This window comes from Empidonax traillii, unplaced genomic scaffold (genome assembly GCF_003031625.1).
Source record: "Empidonax traillii isolate 1590-97213 ecotype Southwest subspecies unplaced genomic scaffold, ASM303162v1 scaffold327:size604231, whole genome shotgun sequence".
NCBI classification, from domain to species: domain Eukaryota; kingdom Metazoa; phylum Chordata; class Aves; order Passeriformes; family Tyrannidae; genus Empidonax; species Empidonax traillii.
Genome location: NW_020955520.1, coordinates 534279 through 558943, shown reverse-complemented (window position 1 = coordinate 558943; position 24665 = coordinate 534279). Strand labels below are relative to the sequence as shown.

General features: G+C 35.6%; 1 protein-coding gene across 1 annotated transcript in view; it reads left to right on the top strand.

The window, feature by feature from the left end:
• The window catches only part of PREX2 (phosphatidylinositol-3,4,5-trisphosphate dependent Rac exchange factor 2), a 122127-nt gene that overhangs the window by 14200 nt on the left and 83262 nt on the right, over positions 1–24665 (top strand). The window contains exons 6-17 of the mRNA XM_027891712.1: positions 150–283; positions 2366–2469; positions 8754–8903; positions 11593–11737; positions 13247–13347; positions 17143–17246; positions 18584–18633; positions 19160–19235; positions 20003–20075; positions 21249–21391; positions 21539–21631; positions 22898–23046. Coding sequence (XP_027747513.1) covers positions 150–283; positions 2366–2469; positions 8754–8903; positions 11593–11737; positions 13247–13347; positions 17143–17246; positions 18584–18633; positions 19160–19235; positions 20003–20075; positions 21249–21391; positions 21539–21631; positions 22898–23046 — 1322 coding nt within the window. The remainder of the gene's footprint in view (positions 1–149; positions 284–2365; positions 2470–8753; positions 8904–11592; positions 11738–13246; positions 13348–17142; positions 17247–18583; positions 18634–19159; positions 19236–20002; positions 20076–21248; positions 21392–21538; positions 21632–22897; positions 23047–24665) is intronic.

The following is a 24665-nucleotide window of genomic DNA, read 5'->3' as shown; positions in this document are numbered from 1 at the left end:
AATAAATTGCCATGAGTTTTATTCTTAGAGTTTCCAGAGATTTGTTGTGGTTGTGAGTTTGTATAAGAAAATTTTCCTTAATTAATGCAAAGCAGAGTACTTCAGTTCTCACAGAAAAATTAAAAAAATGTCTTTCCAATTGATTTTAGGGGTCTAACATTACAGACACGTGCACAGAAATGCTACGAAGTGGACTACTACTGAAAATTTCAGCAGGAAATATCCAAGAGAGGATATTTTTCCTTTTTGATAACCTCTTGGTCTACTGCAAAAAAAAGCACAGGTAAATGATTACTTTCAAAAATAATGTATTTTTCTCACAGTAAAACTAATTACGTGTATACTGTTCCATTAGAACTGCAGTATAAAAGGTTGTGGTTTTAGAGGAGACTTATCCACCAAAGTGTATTTGATTCAAGCATTGAAAACATTTTTTATGAATGCAAAATCCTAATGGTGAAGTGCAGGGAGAAACAATCTGTTTTGTCAGCCTTCCACAGCGGGTTATGTGTGATGGCCTCACTTGCTTCTAGGAAGGGTAAACAGGCTGAATTTTTAGTTTAAACAAGTCATGTAGCTTGTGCAATAAAATAAGTCTCTACAGATTGAAGAGTTTCAGGCTGTGTATTTGTAATCAGGAAAAAGAGCCAGAAAGCTGCTGCTTGCTGCGTGTCAAGGAGCAGTTCCTCAGTTGAGCAAAAAGCTTATGCAGGTAATGTTCTGTTCTCTAATTCTTCTGAGAAGTAAGGGTTCTCCTACAAACAGACATCCCTCTTGGTGCTCAAGTTTGTCTCTTTGATCCAGAAATTGGTTTTGACAAATATGTATTACTGGGTAGACCTTTGATAGATTCCTGGATACATGGATACATACTCTTTTCTGAATTTATAGTTTTTACTGTATTTTATTGTCCAGCAGTTACTGAGTATATATTATCTTTTCAATTTTCCTCCACTCAGTTGCATATTTTTGTAGCTATGTTCTAGCTAAAATGCAATTCTGGATGAAAATCTCAAAACCATAAAAGGTCGTCTATGGTTTCTTCAGTTTTAAGCAATCATATCTGAAATGTCATTGGCTGGTACCATAGTGATGTGTCTGCAAACGCAAGAATAATTCAGTTTAGAACATAATTTCAGAATTTAAGGTGGGAAATGAATTGATTATATGCCAGCAAGATACTTTGAATATTGCTTGGCAAGTAGTTAAAGGGAGTGTTGCTCATAGGAGTTTTGCACTTTGATAATTTTACAAAAATTGTCCTATCTTTATGGTATGAAATATTTTATGTAATTTTTAAGCATCCTTGTGCAGCAGAGTTGTGTAAATGTGGATTTCTATATTTGGGGTCACAGTTATAAAGGTCACTAAAACTATTGGATTTACCTGACTTTGGAGAGAAAAAAATGTATGATACTGAACCTTTATGCTTGCTGCTGGTTTTGCTGGTTTTGGTTTGTTTGTTGTTTTTAATCTATTATTCAATTTTTGAATAAGACATTTTTAGTGTGGTAGAGTTATTCATTAGACAGTAGTGAATTAATGAATTCTCAGTAAAGACTGAGAAGCAGGTGAAGATTAGTTCCTCTTTAGGGTGAGTGAAGGTTAAAATTCAGGTGATCATTAATTCTTAGAAGCTGACTTTTGGTTGATATACAATATTAATTATCATTATAGGAAAAAAAGGACAGAAAATAATCCCTGGCTAATTTGAGGTGGGAAAAGCTGTCTAGAACTGGGGTTCTCTAAATGCCTTGACTTCACTGGGAACAGAGTTACAGCAATGCAAAGTGCTTTGGAATATATTGCAGTGAAACTGCCATAAAATTTCAGCAATGGTAATTACAATTCTTGGTTAATCCTTACATTAGATAGGACGAATGTTGACTTCATCCTTCCATACCTAAGTCCCACTTAGAAGGCTAATGTATGTAGGTCAAAATTTATAACCAAAGATGTTCTTATTTCATTTTCCTCAAACTACCCTTGTGCTGAACTTCTGGACTAACATGAGAAGACTACATCAGTCAGGAGGAAAGGTTTTCCCAATCAATTATTTTGTCTTTGGTGGCAGACAATGACATATAGAAGCCAAAGTGCTGGAACAGAGCTTTTCCAGAGTGACGCTTTCCTGATGAACTCTCATTCAGCCAGCATTTGGGACCTTCCTCTTACCAGCAGTAGCACCTTTGCATTATCAACAGCAGTGTCCTGTTCAGCAATGGTTTCCACTGTTCAATTGCCCGTGTATAAATGTACCATGATTCTTACCATGGTCTTTAAATGCCACATGTTCAGTTAGCAGTGCAGAAATGTAGAAGAAGGTGGTGGATGACGTGCTCACATGTGCTCTGTCTTTAATCAGGCGATTGAAGAACAGCAAAACATCTACAGATGGCCACCGTTACCTGTTTCGAGGCAGAATAAACACAGAAGTGATGGAAGTAGAGAATGTAGATGATGGAACAGGTGAGTGTATTTGTGTTGCTCATTTGCAACTAGATGATTTCTTTGGGAATTGACGGTGCTCCTTGTATTTAGAAAGAAAGAGTAAGATACCCTTTCTATTCGTATCAAAATTCTGCTTCTGTTGAGTGGATGACAGCAATGTCATCCATTATTAGCTGGTTGGTCATGGATGACTATTTTATGCTAACATGAACAGAGTAATAAAATACAGTGGAATTTATTGCTCAGCTGAAATTGCATATTTAACTTCACAGCATTTCAGCACTCTTAAAGAACTTATCTCTAAGTATGTGGTATATTTATAAAAGCAAATGGAAGACTTACCTCTGTTGGAATGAAACCTCAAACACTATAAATGCTGAAATTATGACATAAGAAAGTTTTTTTTTTAAATATCTTTAGCACTGTAATCTGTATGATTGCTTGAAATTTTCCTGACATACATGAATAAAGTGAAAAAAACAAAGTATTCCTACACGTATCAATTTTTGTTTTAGAAACTTGAGTTGAACCTTTGAGTTTAACAATTACTAACTTTCCTTACAATTAATAAATAAAACCTGAAACATTTTGGGCTTTTGTCATTAACCCTCAATTTTACAAAGGAATTACATTAAACGTGATTGGAATTCATAACTGAAGTGTCTAGACCTGAAACTCCGCTGGTGCCAAGTAGGACAGAAGAATTACTGTAATGCTGCAATGAGGGATGTCTATTACTAATCCCAGGATTATTTGGCTTTTCTGAGAACATTATTTTTCAATTTTCTAGTTTGTGTTCCAGAATACCACAGCAGAGCCTTCTGTGCAGTAGTGGTGCCCATTCCATTGTATTTTATACTGGGTTAATGTCTGAGAATAGGTCCAATTAAGTACCTTCTTTTCTGTGCTGAGTTTTATCTTACTACTTCTACAATATATTAAGCATTCAGAGTTTGTATCTCGTTCCCTAAAGCTTTTGCAATGCTTCTTTTCTTAGTTCCATGAACAAACAATGTTATTACTGAACCATTTAAGGTCTTGGTAAAAACAGTGGAAAATGCTGAACATAAGGTAGAGCACTATGGTGTCACACTTGATTCATTACCTATGCTTACCAGACGTTTTTTGTAAGAACTCCTTGACATCTGTTTTGGGCTATGTCCTTCACCAGACCCGCCAATTTAGTTAGTGATTTCAAGTTATCCATAGGTACATTGTAGGGAGTTTCTTCAAGCCTCATTGACTTGAATATAATTTATTCAATATTCTATATCCTGCTATTTGCCTTTTCTGGCCTATATTCCTGCCCAGTTTTTGGCTTTATTTGTTTAACATCTCAGTAATTTGTTTATGCAAAAAAGAGAGTTGATTGTTTCCCTCTTTCTTGTTGTGTATTATTTGAATCTCTTTAATGTATTTTTTTTTCATCTTCCTTATATATGCTTTAGAAATAAAAGGCAGTTTCCCTGCTTGCATTATGTCACTTTCTAAGACAGCATCTCTTTACTTGTAACTCTTGATGTTACTGTGGCCACAGAGGCTTATACCCATCATCTTTTTCCTGAAGAATATTCCGAGAATTCTGTAACTATTCTTCTTTCACTGATTTCAACCTCCATATTGCCACATTTTTAATGTTGGTTTTAAAAAATGTTTCTTTGATCTTCTCTCCATGACTATCCTGTATTTCTCAAATCTGTCCTACATTTACTTGTTTTAGCTATCCAGTCCTTAATCTCTTTCACACTGCTCATTTTCCTTCCTGCCCATTTGTTTTCTTCCTTGATGAATCATCAGTATAATTTGCCTAAGCACAAGTAGTCTTCCTCTACACTCCAGACATCAGGAGTATAATTTCCTCCAGCCACAGGAAATTTTGCTACTGTCCCCATTTCCTATAGCTTTGCACACAGTCCTCATGGCTATGCTGCTTCCTTCCCACTTGCTCTCCTAAGCCATATCAAATCCTGTCACTTTTATATATACATTATTTCCAAAATCCACACTCCTTTCCACAATTCTAAAACATCAGTTAATGGTTTGGTTATTTGATTTCTAGCTTACTAGAGTTGGTGGATGCCCAATCCCTGGGAACATTCAAGATCAGCTTGAACGGGGCTCTGAGCAACCTGATTGAGATAAACATGTCCCTACTCATTGCAGGGAGATTGGACTAGGTGATCTTTAAGTTCCCTTCCAACCCAAACCATTGTATGATTCCATGATTATTCTTATCTGGTTTTTTAAACTTGGATCACCACATTTTCTGCTTTCTCCATTTCAATTTGTCCAATATACTGAAATATTTTTTTCCTTGTAATTACTTCTATTTCATCCCTCCTTCTGATGGTTCTCTTTGAAATACGGAAATGTTTGTCTTATTTCTCTGAAAGGTGACACTTTGACACCTTTCTACCATTTTCTTGTCATCCCCTCCTGTTTTTTATTTAACACCCATGGTGTTCTCCTTCCTTCTGGTGCTTGTGTATTCCCTCTCCTCACACTGATATTTTTTCTTTCACTCAGATCATGATGCCCTTCTTTAACCTTCCTCTGTTCTGCTTTTTTTACTGTTCTCATTTGTTAGACCCAGATGTCTTGTTTCTCATCCCCTGTAGTCATCTCTGTTTGAACTGTAACCCAGTACTATTCTGCTGCTTTCTTTTTGTCTTATTGCGTTCCCAAGTGTAGCAATATGGAGCCTCATGCACATTAGCTTTGCACAGTATTGCATTATTTTATTCTCCTTAATCACCTATTGCCTATTACTTTCTATGATTCTTAATTTAGAGTGGAAGCTCTGAGTTCAGAGTGCTTCTATTTTCGCATCTGTGCAGGACTCTTTATCATGTACCCTATATGGGGCTCTTTAGAGACATTAAAGACTACTGAGTCTAGATGATACCTCCACAGTTCTTTACTGTAGATTTTGGGATCCCCTGCTCACTTTGTATAAAGGTCTCTCTGTATAATAGGGCTCCAGGAAACAGGGTAAAGTGAGAGCATTTGCTCTCAGCATTGATAGATGTAGGAATGTAGTCTTCCTTGTTTGTAAGTAGAAGCATAGAAATAGGAAAACAGATTCCCAGTGTGGTTTATTATCATGCTAATGACATGCCTACAGAAATTAACAAAGCTTTTTCTGAAAAACAATTTTTCTTTGATGAAATTATGCCTTGGCTGAGCAGTACAGTTGGAGTGAGCTTTCTTTTTTTGTTGCAGCACCATGATGCACTCTGCTTTTTCCTAATTGCACTGATTAAAGTGGAATGCATATTACTTATCAGGGCAGAGTATTTGTGATCTTAAAACAATGTGGCTACACAGCCACTTGCAAGTATTAGAAAGATGGATATATGGTAATGGTATTTTTTCTGTAGCAGTTTTTCAAATTCAGTTTTGAAAGAAAAATATATTTCTGGAGGCATTCACCAGCCATTGAATTAATGTTATTTAGTTTATGAAGAAAAGCACTTAAGAGTTAGGAAATATCAGATTTATGTTTGCTATAGTATAATAGTTCTGTCCCCTGCTGTCTTGAAATGAGGCATGATACAGAAAAAGTAGATAATTATAATGGTAACTAGAAACTACTTCAAAAAGTGTACATAGGAGAATGGCAGTTGATATTGTGCAGCAGTTACTTCCTTGGTATTTCTGAGCATTGATGCTCCCAAGAACCTCAAGTCTGAGAAATTTAGAAGTCCTTCAATACTGAGATTTCTGTTTGTTCTTTTAAGGGAAGAAGAAAATTCTGTTGTATATGGCTGTAACAAATTGCTTCTTATGCATCACTCAAATGTTTGAGTCTTGAATTTTGAAAAAATACAGTTCAAATTACAAGCATTAACGTATTACCAAGTAACATTAAAAGATGATATCTTTCGTCACATTTTCTGGGGAAGTTATAGGCTTAATGATTTGTTGATCATGCTGGTTCAGACTTTGCATGGAGCGATTGAAGTCTCACGCTCTTCTTCCTTCTGTAACAATTATGTCAGGTTTACAAATTATCTGTTTAGCTCGACTGGCAGCTGTGATTGGCATGATGTGAAGAGCGCACATACGTGCTGTGCAGCTGGCCAGTCAGAATATGCACACCTCCTGGCTGGCCAGCCAGCATGTCTGCAGCTCTTGACCAGATTTTATCCAAAAAGTCCAAAGAAGGTAGGAGTTTGTATGGGATGACAGCATAATGCTGAAATGTTCTTGACTAAGGGCATGGGTGTATTGGGGAGAACAAATTTCTCATGGGAGCCTTGGAGGACTGTAATCATGGGGAGCATGCAGAGCAAAAGAGAAAGCAGGGGTGTTGTAGTTCAAGGCAGAAACTGAAGTCAAAGTGGCTGTCACAGTGGGGGTTTATTGTTGCAAAACTGGGCGACAGCTACACGTCATCCTCCACCTGAACTCATGAGGCAGTCATAGTACCTAGTCAAGATTTATGGACCAGCATATTAAAATAGAATGTTATAGAAGTAATAAGTAGTAAGTAATAAGGGTTTGATTTTTTTATATCATAGTTATTTTTACATGTTAAGAGTCAGAAGTTCAAGATACCTAGGTTGGTGATTGGGCTTTTCACAAAATTCAGGGAGTTTGTAGTGGCATGAGATAAATGTGGTCAAACTATCAGTGCCCTTGGCCCTGCAGTTAAAGATCTTCAGAGGCTGAGGAAGCTGCGTGTTTAAAAAGTCACCTTTATGTTCAGTGGTCTGGACGAGCCGTTTTTTCCCTTGACTTTGGACTCTGATTTTCTGAGAGTGCTTGAATAGTGTGATGGTAGTTTTCAAGAAACAAGGTTTTTAAAGGGACAAAGGATATTCTGAATAGGCTATACAAATAAAAATATAATCAAAAGATAAGTGGTATAAACATGATGTTGCAAAAATACCTTTACTTCATTTTTTCCTGTTCACAGACTTGCTTGCACTTTCTTACATACTTCGAGTAGTAGAAGGTTTTGTTGGTTTAGAAATTAGCCATCAGTCTCATGGTTTTCTAGTAGTTCCTGACATTTCCCAGCCCAGTACACAAAGCTTGGCTGCTTTCCATCTAATTAAAATGCAAAGTTATTGAAAGGATACTAGAATGTCTGCTGAGATTTATGATAAATCTTAGCAAGCATTTCAGCAAGGGTTTGAGTTTCAGAAAATCCCATCTCATCATACAAAATAGGGCTGAATTATGAAAAAGTATTTACAAAACAAAAAACTTCGTAGTTACAGTAGTTCAGGATTTGCCCTAGGACTTTCTTGCCTCTTAATGAAAGTTTGTGGTGAGAAAACATTGACCTTTGATTTTTCTAAACACTTCATATGGTAGTTGCTAGCTTTATTTTTCTGTTTGTATTTTATGTAAAAAAAAAATTCTTATCATAAGGAATTTATGTCTCCCAAGTTTTACCCTAGGAAATGTGGGTAATCTTAGTGAAGGATAGTTAGGGGTATGAGTTTTGGAATTTCTGAATAAGATTTATGGACCAGCATATTAAAATAGAATGTTATAGAAGTAATAAGTAGTAAGTAATATGGGTTTGATTTTTATATCATAGGTATTTTTACATGTTAAGAGTCAGAAGTTCAAGATACCTGAGAGTATCAGGAACTGTTATCTCTCCTACAGTGGGCACACTGAACATAGAGCTGTTTAAAAAAATTATTTCAAATCATTGCATATTTCAAAAATTATGTGGTTGGTTAGTGTGTTGTTTGTTTGTGTTTTTTTTAATCAAAGAACATCTTGTATTATATTTCAATTTGTTTAAACTAGTAGGTGTAGATATTTTTTTATTTGGATAACCGGTAAAAATAGTTCAAATATATGTGATTTGGTTACTTGTCAAATGAAATTGTGTTTTACCCCTTGTATATTTAGTCCTTTTTTAAACTTAATAGTAAATCATTTAATCAGCATGGCAGCTCTGAGCAACTTCAGGGACAAAACCACAATGCTGTTTGTTTAAGGAATTATTTATCACAGTTTAACACAAACAGAAGTACTCTAAATACCATTATCTGTTGTTTTAATAGGACTCTGCCTGTTTTAGTGTCAAGTTTATACCTTCTTCCATATGCTATGCAGTTCTCTGTTGCATTTTACAAAGGACATTATTTACTAGACGATAAAACTACAGTTTATTAAGTTATAACATAGTTCACAAGTGGCACAGATAACTTGAAATTAATTTTTATTCTTCCTTATGTCCTGGGCTTCATGTGTACTGAGAGCTCTTAGCAATTGTAACAACTATTGCTTTTTGTAAGAATTGGTAGTCTTTAAGCCATTTTATCTATTCCCAGCTGACTACCACAGCAGTGGCCACACCGTCATTAATGGCTGGAAGATCCACAACACGGCAAAGAATAAGTGGTTTGTATGCATGGCAAAAACCCCTGAAGAGAAGCAAGAATGGCTGGAAGCTATTTTGAAAGAGCGAGAGAGAAGAAAAGGTAGGTTAATAAACTTCCTTGTGTTGCTTTGCCAGAAAGCCATGCTGTATTTTTATGTTGAGATATAAAGAAAACCAGCTGGTAGGCAAACTTGTGGTGTCAGATTCAGCTGAAGATTTATGAATAACAGCTTGGGAAAAATAAATCAAGCTTGTACTGGGAAGGGCTTTGTGTCTTGAATCATGCATGCTGGTGTTGAGTACTGTTTTGGAAATGGGGAGATGATTTAACCTGTGATTTTATAGCTTATCCTCAACCAGTATAAATCACCAAAAACTCATTGAGACCTGTGTAATATTATGGTCTGTGGTATCTGAGGGTCTATCCTAAATGCCTCATGTGATTTTTATGCATTGATTGCCTTTGTGACTGGCCATTTGAATCACTGAAATGAGCAGGTTTTTGGTGTTGGATTTTAAGGCAGATGATCCAAAGTGAAATGGTGCAGAACGTACCCACAGCTCGATCTTTAATGTATTCTCCCCTACCAAAGAAATTAAGAAATCACCAGTGGCAAACCACTATCTTTTTGAATACCTGAATTAAGGTGGAAGAATACTTTGATGAAATATAATCCTGATCTCAGATGTGACCATGAATAACTTCATGTGTTCAAAATTAACTCAGCACAAAGTAGAAGCAGGGAAAGATGACACATCATAATTTTCTGGAGCTAATTTCATTTGCAAGCTAAAATATCCATATTAGTAATGTAGTTCGGAGCCTTGATGGTGAAGGAAAATATGACCCTTGTATTTAAGTCTCTCATGCTTTTCCTGATTTGTGTAGATTTTCTGTTGCAGTAATTGTTGTGTTGTGCCTCTGTTCTAAATGGAGGCCAACATTATTTTCTTTGTTTTTTTTAAAGCTGAATTCTGGATGCTTGTAGAACATCTGTTGTAGGACCAGAGTTTCAAATAGGGTATTTGAGTGCTAGCTAATTAATAGTGTCACCAGGAATTATAAGCAGAAAAGCTAAAAAAAAAAAAAACTTTAACGTTCTAAAACCTCAACATTTTTAAAATAATAAGTGAGAAAGCAATGTGGTAGAGATGGTGTCAAATACAACAAAACTTGGGTTTATCTGCTTTTGTATAGGACCTTTTCAGGAACCGACTAAAATGTTTTCATTCCACTTCACTGTTAAGTTTCTTGGATCCCATAAGTTCTTGGTACCTCAGACAAGAAATACAAAGATTAAGTAGGAGTACTTTATGTTGATGAATTCTTACTGTTTCACACTAATAAACTGAGCAGCTGGTAGAAGGGATGAGTTTGAGCTAAACCTTCGCAAGCTCAAGGTCTGAGGTAGCTATCCAGAAACCAAGACATGTCTTAGGATTTTAGCATTCTAAAAATTTGTGGAAATTTTCAGCTCCTGATGTTTTCAGTGGGTTTCCCACCAAGGAGACAACCGTGAAACAAAGAAGAGAGAATCTGGGGCACACGTAGATCCAGGCTGCAACACAGAATCTCAAAAAAAAAAAAAAAAATGAGTTGGAAGACTCAGAGTTTCAATGGACTTGGAGAAACTCAACCTGTGATTTTATTTGGAATCTATGCAGCAGAAGCTGAGCTAAAAGGAGAGAATGCCCTGAATGAAGTAGTTTAGTTCAGCTTTGGTAATTAAATTACAAATTAGGACCTCTTCATAGATTGTATTTTCTTGCTAGGAGAAGTCAAGCTGAATTGGAAAATTTTGTAGAAGTCTTTCTGTCAATTCGGTGCCTTTCTTGTAAACACCTGTTATTTGCAAACTTGCTGAGGGTGCACTCAATCCCACTGTCTGTGCTGTTGATGAAGATACTGGAGCATTGATGATGACAGAGCATTGAGGGACACTACTTGTCACCTGTACAGTTATACTTTAAAAATGGTGAAAATCTGAACAGAAACTGAGAACGTGTACACAAGACACTCAAGAAATGTGTGCTTCTGTCCAGAATTAATAACTGTTTTTTGAGAAAGCATATAGGATATGAAAGTCTGCGATATTCCTTGAACACAAGCTTCTCTGAATGGCCATAGGATGCATATAATTCAACAAAAACTGGGTTTGATCATCTGTTTCTCAGAAAACATAATGATTTTTTCAAGAAGATAAACACGGAAAAAGTAAACCTCTAAAAAATATTGAGCTAAACCCATTGATAGCTTTCCATTGTTGAAAAAATTCTGAAGCAAATAAAAATCAAGCCATGTATATGCTTTTGTGGAAAAGGGGTGAATTAATCTTATGTGAAACTGCTGTTTGTATAGCAGTTAACTAGTTACTATTAATTGCAAATTAAAAAAATATTCCTTTAAGTGAAGACGTTTTTATTGTTGCATGATAGAAACAAAACCAAGGTTCTTTTATTTCAAATGTGTGAAGACATGACTACTGCCTTGCAAATGTTCATATACTGAAATCTGAAAATCACAGCTTAGTATTTACTAATAAAAAGTCAGTGGTGATGTTGAATGACTAACAGTTTAACTGCACTATAAGGAGCTTTAAAATATCTTTTGGTTATGCCTTATGAGGATCAGATGTTCATAGTTTAACTTGATTGTTAGAAAAAAATGGGAAACAATTCCTTTACTTTTTTTTTGGTATTAAAATATTGGTATTGCTTCTCCATTTCGGGGAAGATACTGAAATATAATGGCAATATCACTTCATAAAGTTTTAATGCATTTTTGGCAGGTTTAAAATTGGGCATGGAACAGGACACTTGGGTGATGATCTCTGAGCAAGGAGAAAGACTGTACAAAATGATGTGCAAACAAGGGAATCTCATCAAAGACAGGAAGAGGAAATTAACCACTTTTCCCAAATGCTTTCTTGGAAGGTATTACATGCATTTGATAGCACGAATTTTTACCCTATAAAAACACATTTTAAATCTTCTTTGGGATTCTGTGGAAACCACGCTTCATTTGCAATGTCTGTTAGGCCTATTTGTCTCACAGAGTTTAGCCAAAATGTAAACTGGTCTGCCTGAAATTTATGAATATATATACTTGTATTGCAAAGTAGTTCTGTTAAAGAGAAAAGGCTGCAAAGGCATGATGAAAATATGAAAGTGTGTCAAGTGAATTAGTTTCTTTAAAAAAATGATTCCTGACTTGATTATTGCACTTTGTCTCTGTAATGACTAGTTTGGAATGTAAAATTTATTTATTATTTATTCCACTTTGACCAGTCTCTGCCTCTAAAAGTGCTCCTATCCTCCTCTTGCTTGAATATCAGGAACAGAGTTACTAAGTAACGTTTATGTGTTTAAAAATTTATCAGTATTACCAGGGGGATCTTTATAATGCCACATTATATATACGGCTTAAGACTGAATGAAAGACAAAGAAATAGATACCCTAAAAATGTGTATATGGAAAAAAAGGGGTTTATCACTTATTCCGTTCGACCATAAGATGGTTAAGCATGAAAAGCGCTTTTATAAAGTACAGCAAATTTCACACAAACAAGTTGTAAGGAGGCTACCACTAGGTTCAAAATGGGAAATGAAACTTGGGAGATTCTTGTGTGCTGTCAGAAGTGACATAGTTGAAGAGAATGGAAACCAGGATTAAGATTAATGATTGGATTACAGTTGAGTCATATTTACTCAGTGAAGTTGTTGGGAGCAGGTAAAGAATACACTCATGGTGAGGAGCCATTTAAACTACCATCAAATGCTGCTTTTCTGTGTGCTGTGTTCCGAGTGGATCCTTTTGAAGAACACTCCTGCTGGCCCCGGCTCACCCGTGACTGCAAAGGTTGCACTACCTCGTTACACTTTTGATTTGTAACCTACACATATGCCATAAACTTGATGTCTCTGAACTGCATCAGTTTTACTGTGATACAAGGCAGGCGTTTCCTGCACATGAAGTATATAGTTTGTGTATATGCTCAGGATGTCCTGTCAGACCTTGGAAGTAACAAGCCTACTATTTTGTCATACTGTGGTTGTGGTCTGTCATCATGACATATCTGTCCTGGGCAGGTGGAGTAGATGTGTCTGGGATTGCCTTATATTGGTGTGTCTGGTCCAATGTGGCTATGCTAGTTTAGGAAATCCCAGAAAACACGGAAAGTCTTCACTATGTGCCAGGTAAACTTTATGCATGGAAAACTTCTGAGCAGAAAAAAGAAAACATCTCATGGGAAACCATATGTGTTTACATCAAAATAAAGGGGGTTATCATCATCAATTTTAATAATTTGAAGATCACTAGGCTTAAGAATCATTCACTGGTTGACATAGACTAGTTAGAAACACTAATAATGGAGATGGAAATGCAATAGGTTTGGTAGTATGACCTGTAAGGTTTGTTTTCTGTATCTCTTTTTATTTCAGTGAATTTGTGTCCTGGCTGTTGGAAATTGGAGAGATACACAAATCTGAAGAAGGTGTTCACCTTGGCCAAGCTTTATTAGAGAATGGCATAATCCATCATGGTAAATATAGTCAGTTTTGAATTACTTCTTTTCAAGATAATTATTGTAATTAGAGTGGACTTAATTTCATCTGACAAAAATATGGTCTTGTTAACGCAAGACAGCTTGTTGAATCTGCATTATATCCTTCCAGGGACCTTATGAGCCCATTGTCCATGCATAGCAGATTTACTGGGAAAGGCTTCATTGATTTAATCACGTTACATCTATGCTGTTGGGATCACAACATTGAAAACAGGGACCTAGAGAAACATTGCTGTTCTCTTGTAAGCAAAAATAAGTTCTGGGGGAACACAGAACAGTACACTACTTTTAAGGATTTTAACCTTTTTTAAGGTCAGGCATTTTAGGGATACATGTTCAGCTAAGAGTTGTACAAGAGAGTGAGTCACAGTTGGCTGTTGATAAATGTGCCTGCTCATCTGTTAGGTATTACAACTCAAGCTGATGGAATCCAGCCTAGAACCCAACAGTTTAATTTTTTGAATTTTAAGGCCTTCTTTTCACTGCCTTGTATAATGATTAAAATTTATATTTTTATGTTGAAACTTTAAGTCAGCTCTCTGCATTTAGCTCATTGTGGAGAGAAGTATCTCTCAAATGGTTCATTTTTTGAGCCAACAAGAATGTTTGATTTTTGCAGATAATTTGCATTGGCAGCATTTTTCTCTTTCCAGAGCAGGTCCTCATCTCTGTCCCTATTACAAGATGTAGTCTAACAGGATCGTATAAATGAATTGGAGAAACTTCCAGTTTTGAAGGCATATTTGGCATACAATAGGTACTGTCACTTAAAAACCAAGTGATGAAACAGCTGTCATTTAGCTACCGTTCCATCATAGATCCAGGGTGTAAATTTAGATGAATTCATTGGTAATATGCACTCTAAACCTCCATCTAGTACACTACTATCCTCCATCCAGAAATGAATTTATTACTGATTAATAATCAAGTTTTTAGTGTCCTTGACTGGAAAAAAAGTGGAAGAAACATAGTGCCACTTAGCTGTGTGTGTTTTAAACACATGGAGAGTAGGAGGAAAAACATTAAGGTTATTCACCGGTGGTCATGTAGCCTTTAATTCTTCAATGTCAGTCTACGTGATTTTCCTCCACCATCATTCAAATGTCAGATGCCATTATGTTTACTACACACAGAGAATTGTTTTCAATGAAATCATTTAGTTGCCAGATTCTTCTCCTGATTTTGTAATTTATATCCTAAATGCAATGATAGACTTTCTCAATACAGAGTTAAATGAATATTGTGTAGTTTCATGAGATAAAAGGGTAATTATATTAGAGCATAGAAATGTAAGCCAGACATGCTACTTTGAATAGTGGATCCAGCTGTGGTTCGCTGAAAATAGCATTCTTAAAATAGAGTTGAATGAACCATCTGTTTTCACAGAGGGAGCAAGGGAGAAAGAAAGTTTGGCTGTTATTTACATTGCAAATATTATAGAGGCCTTTGTTAGAGTTTGCGTATTCACTAGGCCATCACTGTCACTGTGCTGGAGTTCATTCTAGCAGTGACAGAACCATGTTGTGATGGGAACTGTTTTACCTCCTGGTGTGTGAACTCTTGCAAGTAGAAAAGTTATGGCTTTTCCTTCCCCCCCCCCCCCCCCCCCACTTTATATAAGGGGAACAATCTTGTTGTGTCTTGCTATGCTGCTATTTTAAATCCACCTGGTGGAATTCTCTGATATCTGAAATGACTTGTGTTAGTCAGTGGGCTGAGAACTTGGTCCAGTCACTTGCTGATGATAATTAGAGATGGAAGCTTTGTGTCAAGGTAGTAAGGAGCTTTGTAGTTACAAAAATAAACTGAATATGAGATAGTTTTAAAATGAATAAGTATTTATGTGGCTGCACAGTTTCTTGGACTGATGTACTGATGTGGTTTAAAATTACACTGGCAAAAAAGTAAATGAGAAGACCAGATCTGTTTTTCGTAGTCTGTGCCGTATAGATATATATCCCAGCATAAATGTAAGTACAGCCCAACCAACTTGGGCTTTCTTATTTTAGTGGTAATACACCTTTTCATCAGCTTTAAGTGTTTGAAACTCAGGATGTGCCAGCTCTGTGAAGCTGCCTTAGTTTCTGGTGCAATCTGTAAGTCAGGACTGCAAAGACAGAGTGGTACTCAGAGGGCGTTGCCTGCTCTGTTCATCGTGGGCACGCAAGAAAGGAAAGGTGCTTTGTGATCCCAGTTCACTCCCAGTGCATCCCTGTAACAATAATGAACAATTTGGCATTAGGCAAAACTGTTCTGGTGGTTTTTCTCTTTTCAGTGCTTGTTGGTTTTAAAAGCTCTTAATTTGTGTTAATCTAGTGGAATATATTTTTTCTTCAACCATAAGATTTTTTTTTTAATTGCAGAACTAGAAGATATCTTTTTTCCCCAAGTTAAATGGCCACAATCCATTAAAATCCATTTAGGTATTTACATTAGATGTTATATGTGAAAATGTGAAAATTTTGTAGCCTATATCTGGTATATTTAGAAGCAATGATACGTAAAAAGCTTAGAAATTATCACCTTAGCATGAACTATCAGTTCAAGGCAATTTGAATAGTGTCCTGGGCTTTCCTATTAGTAGATATATCAAATGCACATAGAGAAGTTATTTTCCTCTTGCACATGACACTGGTGAAACCACTTAATATATGAAGTTCAGTTTTTATGTCTGTGTGTCAGATGATGTGTGGAGATAATGAAGAGATTAAAGGAGCATGAAAAATGACACAGACAGAAGGCACCTTACTCTACAAAGTTTATGATGCCTAACTAAGTTTTTGGAGGAGAGTTATGTATGATGGCTTAATCACTTGATGTACAATGACATGCACAGAATTACCTGACGCTGTCAGGTGTGTTACTCTGATTAATGAACACATTACAGTGCCCTTTATCAATTGATGACATGTAAATTTAGTTTCATAATTAAATCTTACAGCTGCAAGCAAAACTATAATTAATAAAAAAAGTTATCCTAGGATGGTGCTACTGCCTAATGCTGTCCTCAGCCATCAAATGGTTCAGCTGTTTTTCAGAAAGACTTGCAGTAGTACTGCTTCCAGGAGAAACTTTGTATCCTGTGATATGACTGTTTTGACAAAATGCTTGAAGTTTTGAGGTTTGCTGCTGGAATCCAGTGAAACAGTTGAAATCCACTTGCTAATATTCTTTTTCATGGGTCTTTGGGCAAACAGACTATCAAAATCTTTGTAATGATTGCTGGTCTCTTGCAACTAGAATCTCTGCCTGTCTATATATAGGGGAAGACATTCCCTTTTTCCCCCAGTTCAGGACTGGTCAAATGTGTTGAGAAGGATTCAGATCTTTAGTTAATCATTTGAGATTGGTCTCAACAAGAATGAGGACAGAAAATGATGTGTAAGAATATTCTGAATAGTTGCAAAAGAAGTCTAATTTGGATATTTGGTTCATAAACTTTGCAAAAGCGCTGAGGACTAGAAAGATTTGAGTGCCTAAATTTCATGCAGTTCCCTGTATGTGTGTCTTCCTTATTCTTTGCCCTGTGACTTGAAATTGTTTTTTTTCTTTACTACTTAAATGTTCTAAGAAATATTGTCACCAGTGACGTAAAGGAACTTAGGGTGGATGATCTAATTGGGCTTCCCGCCCTTCCTGTCTGAAATCTTACCTGTTGCTGTGTAATGGGCTGTTATTAGAAAGAATGATGCTGACTTTCTTCTCTCTTGTTGATTTCATCAGAAAATAGTCAAACAATACTCTCTCTTTTTTTTTTTTTTTTTAATTTAGTTACAGATAAGCACCAATTCAAACCTGAACACATGCTGTATAGATTCCGATATGATGATGGAACATACTACCCCAGAAATGAGATGCAGGATGTGATCTCTAAGGTACAGAATGAAATGGTTGCTGTTATTAGGAACAACATGTCAGAAATGGAGGCTCTGCTTGAAAAATAATGTAAAATATTATTCTGGAATAAACAACATCCTCTCAAAGTTGCCAATCTCAATGTGAATCAAAATCAGTTTTCTATTTGTAAGATTTTGGCTTCTTGTTACACATTTTAAATAAAAAATGAAAGATTACTATTATTTATAGTTATTATTCAGTGGTTTCATATGAAGGATGCATTGCCTAGGTTTGTGGCGGATTCTGAAGCTGATGTTCCAGCCTGTTATATTTTTCAATCCATTTTCATAGATACGAAGCTATACGTAAGGAACTGATTTTAAATTTCTCTTATAACTGAATGTCTTTTATTAGTGCCTTAACAAGGCAGTAAATCTATCGACATGGAGATGTTTAAACACACATAGGTAGTATTATACATCATTGCTACTGAGCATAATGAAAAGATTGATCAAAGTTGCCTTTAAACTCATTAATATTCAAATTTTTCATGATTTGAGTCAGTCAAAAATGTCTGCATTTGGGTATTACGTTACAGTGCCATTCACTTTTTTGCTAGCACTTGATAATGTAAGATGCATCTAGAGGAATCTTCAGTACTGAAGTACCAGGCAGAGAAAAATACAGTGGAGTCTAATTTGACACAATTTTTAATTGTTATACACTCATCTTCTTGCATTTTGTGAACATAATTGGTTTTTGGTAGTTCACTAAGTAATACTAATGTCTTTTCCTTTTATAAATGCAATTTTCTGATGGTAGTTTCTTAAACTACTCCAAATGTTTTGTGTTTTTGTTTTTAAATGAAAATATTTCTAATTTTTGAATATTTTTGCTTTTTAAAATGGATTAGTTATAATTTAAATTTCTAAGTAAAGTATTGATCCATATAATAAAATACAGTATTTTTTAATGTAATTACTCAGTTGTGTGTAGAGTAACAACCAGTATTTATGACAACCCTAATGCACGGAGACATTGCTTTATTCTTTGTGTACTTTTCTGTACTTTTCTGTACTTTCAAATTATTTCAAACCTTCAGAATTTTTTAGTGCTACCTTAAAGCTAATCCTTTTTGGATGTGTCTCAGTGAAGCTTAGATTAGACTGGACATGTTTTCTTTCTCCTAATTTATTAACCGATGTTGTTATCTGGAGACATTAAGTTTTGGCACATGAAAATACATAAAAACCTGAACAGACTCTTTATGTAAATGAAGTGTATTTGCAACATATAGGCTTCCTTACTGTGCCCATGCCTCTTATGTGCTGTGTGATGTGAACATGGGTTAACACCACCTCTTTCTCTTTAACAGGGTGTACGACTGTACTGTCGCCTTCACAGTCTGTTTACCCCAGTAATTAGGTGAGTCCAATTGGGAAATCCTTAGAGAGTCATTTGGAAGTAGTTTATAATATAAAGATTCTGCATTAGTCTTTTGAGAGTACTCAAATAAGATTGAAGGGCTATCAAGACAAAAAGTATAACTGAATCCTTAAGTGACTACCAACTCTGCTCAATATGACTTTTTTAACAGGCTTCCAGAGCCTTCTAGGTCCTGATGGATATGCTTATATGCTTATTGTATATGTTACTACACTCCTTCACTTACATTCCATTACCTTATCTGGGGAGTCCCAGATGTGACAACACACCTGCCTTTATACTCCAGTGACATTGTCACCCAAGTAAGATGTGGTCAGCCTCCACCTTTCTGTTTGCATTGAAAAGTTTAATTTGCTTTTTTTCCTCCAGAGGAAACTTCTGAACCATTATAAAATGCTCAATTCATGCTTGCACTAACTTGTTTACAAAATACGGATATTTTTCTGTTTCTTTTGAGTTTTTATTTGCTTGTTTTTTTTTAATTGTTTTGTATTGTTTTGAACAGGGATAAAGATTATCATTTGAGAACCTACAAATCTGTGGTTATGGCTAACAAATTCATAGATTGGTTGATTGCACAGGTAAATATACACCTTTGGATTTATGTATATTGTGCATTGAAATTCTAATTTGAAAGCTAGCAATTTATCAAGCAGAATAACATGCAAACACTTTGTGTAAGTGTTATTAGAACAGTATGTGTAAGTGTAATCTTCTTACGCTGGTAAAGTAACACAAATCAGCTGTCAGCAACCATGCTGTTAATTCTTTATGTGCTTATCTTCTTTATGTGCAATTGAACTTGAAATGTTTTAATGACACTTAGCTTTATGCTTCAGCATGTAACACTGTTCATGGCTTACAATGAAAGGAATAGGCTCTGAATAACTCTAAATGAGTAACTAGATGGACAAAAGTCAGTGCCAATTTGCTGTCAGCAGCTCTGTTTTATTTTAAATGAACTAGAAGCAAGAGCAGAGTATCCTGTTCATTCTGTCAACATGCACTAATTTCATAAAATAAAATTTTAAAACTTTGATACTTTCAGATTCTATTGCATTCAATTTTTATGGAGTATGCAGTGTTACTTAAGTGTTTACCTATTTATTTCAAAGTATAAAGAGTTAGAGCACATAAAGGTCTCTTCCAACCCAAACTATTCTCTGATTGTATGATAAACCTGTATATACTGTTTTATATATGTATGCTAGAAATGTATATGTAAAGGTGGTGGTGATAAATATAATCTACAGCAAGTGCCATCCCTGTGAGATTATTCCATTGTGCACAGATTCCATTTTGCTGCTATATTAAAATATATTAAAAAAATTATTCTATGGTTTAACAGGGGGATTGCCGGACGAGGGAGGAAGCTATGATATTTGGTGTGGCTCTTTGTGACAATGGGTTTATGCATCATGGTAAGTAAATACATTCTGTACAAGCTGTGCTTACTTTCTTTTTTATGTTATCTACATAGTTGGAAGGAAATGCAGGTGCCAATAAAGATATTACAGCACAGATGAAAAATTCGTCTGTTGTATCACTGAAGAGACCTGTGCCACAGTCATCAGGAAAAAGATTAGCTATTGTATACTTTGAAAATTATATCCAATTTTATGTCATCTCCTGAGGAATTCATATTCTGAAGGATTTACCTGGGGCAGTTCTATTAGTCACTTGGCAAGAAATTTCTTAGCAGGTAATACATGTTTGCACAGATGAAACAATAAAAAGTTAGGATAAATATAAGAAAGAAGTGTGACATTCTGGGGGAAAGAATAGAGTATGGAGAAGCATGACTTTAACAAAAAGTGAAGTGGTAATAATAGGACAAAGTGGACTGGAGGAAAATGAGAAAATCATAAGGATAGCAGTGAACAAAGAAGGGGGAGGAGAGCAGAGATGTGTGCAGCACCAAAAATGAGGTGAACAAGGTCCCATTTAATACCCTCAAAGGCAAGATTTCAGTGAAAGGATCAAAGTAGTAGGTCATTTACTGAAATGAAAAGAAGAAGGAATTATAGAAGGAATTATGTTTTTGTCAGCCTGTTTAGAGAAGGAGAGAAAATTAACATCTGCTCTGGTATTGTTCATTCTTTTTCCTTTGACTTTTAAACATACCAGCTGCACCCATCTGCTGTTCTGGATGCTTCCTCATCCCCACCAAACCTATTTCTGAGACTGAACCTGGCAGGCTTCACCATCTGGAGAGTGCCAGAACTTGGTGGAGAGCATCTTCAGCAGCTGCCTAGCAGAACTCTTCAAAATCATATTTTAAAATCCCTTTTAGGAAGAAACTTTGCACTTTGCATTTTTACTAAAATGATTTCAAGCTAATAGGCTTTCTAAACATGGTGGAATCTAGATGTTTTGTTGAAAAATAAGATTAGAGATACCTATCTGTAATAGATCCGAATAACAATTGTTGAATATGTTAAACGATTTCCCTGGATTCACACAAACACACAAAAATAGTTTGCTAGCATTCAATATGGGTATGCATGCTCAGTATTTTATGGCTTATGAAAGACATGATATTCAAAGGTTCAAAATTAAAAAAGGATTAATACGTGTGGGTTTCTATCACACAGTCTTAGAGAAAAGTGAATTTAAAGATGAACCATTGCTGTTCCGTTTTTATGCGGATGAAGAAATGGAAGGATCAAATATGAAGCACAGACTCATGAAACATGATCTGAAAGTAGTGGAAAATGTCATAGCCAAGTCATTACTGGTGAGTGAAACCCAATGATTCTATGCTTTGATGAGTAAAAAAATTGGTCATAGTGACAATAAATTAGGGCTGTTTATTTAATGAGGATATACTTCAGCTTTTCTTAATGGCTCTCTGAACAATATTTTAAACAATTTTATTTTTCAGATTACATCTAATGAAGGCACCTATGGTTTTGGTTTAGAAGATAAAAATAAGGTGCCTATTATTAAAGTGGTGGAGAAAGGATCAAATGCTGAGGTATCGAGTATTATAAATTATCTTCCCTGTTTTATTTACTTGGTCACAGATGTATGCTTTGTGCATCAGATAGGAAAGTCTGTAGCAGTAGAAGGTAACTGTGACAACTTTCCAAGAAGGCTGCGCTTATGAATCTTACTCATTTTTTTCCTTTTTTTTTTTTTGGTGTTTTTTTGGTTGATTGATTGGTTGGTTTTGGTTTTGGTTTTGTTTTGTTGGTTTGTTTTTTTTGTTGTTTAACACGTTGCTCTGACCATGAACACTTATTTTCTGCTCAGCTAAATTGTCACATTGAGTGATATAAAATTTATAATCTTATTTTTATGCATTTTATAATATTCCAGTTATGACATTAATCCTGAGTGGAATAAACAGTTTTGGTAAAATGTGAAATGAGTATAGAGCTAGTCTGTGAGTTGCACAGTAAAAGATCATAGTAAATACATCATAGTAAAAGATGTATCAAGCTTTATATAAAGCCTAGAATTTGAGAATCTAAATGAATAAATTGCAGTCTTCCTCTGTGTTGGTATTGCTTTAGATGCTCTTCGTGTAGATTCATATTCTACTGAACTGCACAGGAGTCTCTAGATATGCAAAGAATGAGTCTCCTGCATGAGAGAAAAAATTTGGACCTAGATTTCAAGGCTTTCTAAATCTCATGGTGGAAATGAAATTTAAATTATAAATAGACACAGCAAATCAATAATATAATAAAGCCACAGAGCTATGTAGGGTGATTTCTAGCAGTCAGATTCTGCCATGATCTCAGATGGCACCAAGGCCCTGAGCCACTCCTGCTGTTCAACTGCTTGTGGTTCCTTTCTTGTTACACCAAAGTTTAAAAACTGTTCTGTTTTGGAATTTAACAAATATTCACTAAAATTTTGATTAGGTCTGTCTTTATGAAAAGAAGCTTTAGTTCCTTTGGAAAATGATGGATGAACAAATTAAGTACCATCGTAAAATAAATGGCTCAATCAAAGCTGTTGTGTTAATTAGTAAAACTATTAACTGGTATTGTAATACTGTCATAAAATCTTGATTAAGTCTTGTGTTTAGATCCCTTCACAAGGAGTGTTTACTGTACCCTTCACATCAATTTTACCAGTTTTAGAAGCGTTTTGTGGTAGAAGTCCTGTGTATAGTACATGAAGGAGTCATAAAGAATGTAAAGTGAATGTTTATATCATTATTCCTACTAGGGTTGCATGCCAGCAGAAGAAAACGTAATGCTAGTGGTTATAAACTGTTCTTGTTTTCTAGATGGCAGGCTTGGAAGTTGGGAAGAAAATCTTTGCCATTAATGGTGACCTGGTTTTTCTGAGACCCTTCAGTGAAGTGGATTGCTTCCTGAAAGCCTGTTTAAACAGCAGAAAGCCCCTGCGGGTTCTTGTGAGCACTAAACCACGGGAGTAAGTTGTCATTCCTTTGGGGAAATTTTACAAACAAAATTGAAGTGAATTTTAAAAGACCAGTGGAACTTTGGAGAGAACTATTGCAAAGTTATTTTAAATGCTGTATCTGAACTAACTTTGTAAAGACAAGGAATTTGATTTCCTGAGATTTTGTTGCATTAGATTTGTGAGTCAGCAAAAGCAAAACACGAGTACTTTAGATCTTCAGCTCTGTCACTTTAAATACATGCAGGAATTACAAATGCAAATGAAGTGTCCTTGACTGTATGGACAGGTTTGATCACTTATCTCTCACTGTGTGTATTAAATAAGTTCCTGTGTCTGGGGATTAATTGCTGGTTTGGCATAGTCAGACTGTGGTCTAATGTATCCCTTCAGCATGTGTGCTGGTTGTGTAAACAGCAGGAGCAAGTAAACACCTCCTCATCTTTACGTAACAGATGCATTTCTGTACACAGGTTTGACCATTCCTACCTAAATGCAAGTTTTGTTATATAAAAGAAATACAAAGTGAGGCCTAAACATGTGGGTTCAGCAAATATGTATATTAATAAGATTAATGCAGTTGTTGCTAGTTTATACATAACAAAGAAGGAAGAGACCTAAGGAATACTGGTCAGGAGTAATTTTGATCAAAATTGGCAGAGTAAAGAGGAGCCATGCTCTGTTACCAGGTAGCATATACAGAGTACCTCCCTTTGGTTCAGTGGTAGAATGGAGATGTCCCTCTCCTGTTAATAAGCAATGCTGTCTTGAGAAGTTAAAATGAGCCCAGAAAAAGAGCAAAGAAAGAAATATGGCATAAACATGCTCATCTGGACTGATAGTCCAGCACCACCACCCCGCCCCCTCCCCCAGCCAAACAAAAATCACAGTAAAAAAGTCCCCCAAACAAATTGACCATAGTGTTGTAGCAAGAATAAAAGACATATCTTGGTTTAATTTCTGACAGAACTTGTGGGTGGATTTCAAGGTTGACAGAATTGATCAGATGAACGAGGAGCTCACAGGAGTTGAAGAATCTGTTTCTCAGTGCTGCCTGCTGTTTGCCAGTAGCTGCTGCTAGCATAACTGTTTTGACAGAAGAGACAGTTCTCTCCTAAATTCTTAGCCTAAACTGCCAGTGAGGGTCTTTCATAGTTTATTATCATGTTCACAAGGCAGTTTCAGAATGCATATCAGTTATATCAACATTAGTTAATATGTAAGTACAGTAAATGGTGCTATATTTACAAATATATTTCAAATGAAAATTTATTAATCTCAATAATATTCTAATATTTTAAAGAAATTTTAGGCTTCAGTGAGTTTTGGATCTGCTCTGATGATAATCATCTCCAAATGCTTGACATTGTGTATACTAGGAAAAAAAAAGAAATGCAAGAAATGATGCAATTATAGTAGTCAAAACTGCCTGTAAATCAAGTTTGTCACAGTCCAAATCAATTTGACTTTGTTTGCTTTTGCAATGGCAAATGGAGCTTGGGGCAGAGATCTCTGAAATAATAACAGAACTGGCTCTGGAAGGAAAAGCTGCGAAGTTAAATCACTGCACTGTTTTGCCTGACCCTACTAGCTCTGATAAGGGCTAATGCAGCTGTGTTGCTTTTTCTAGA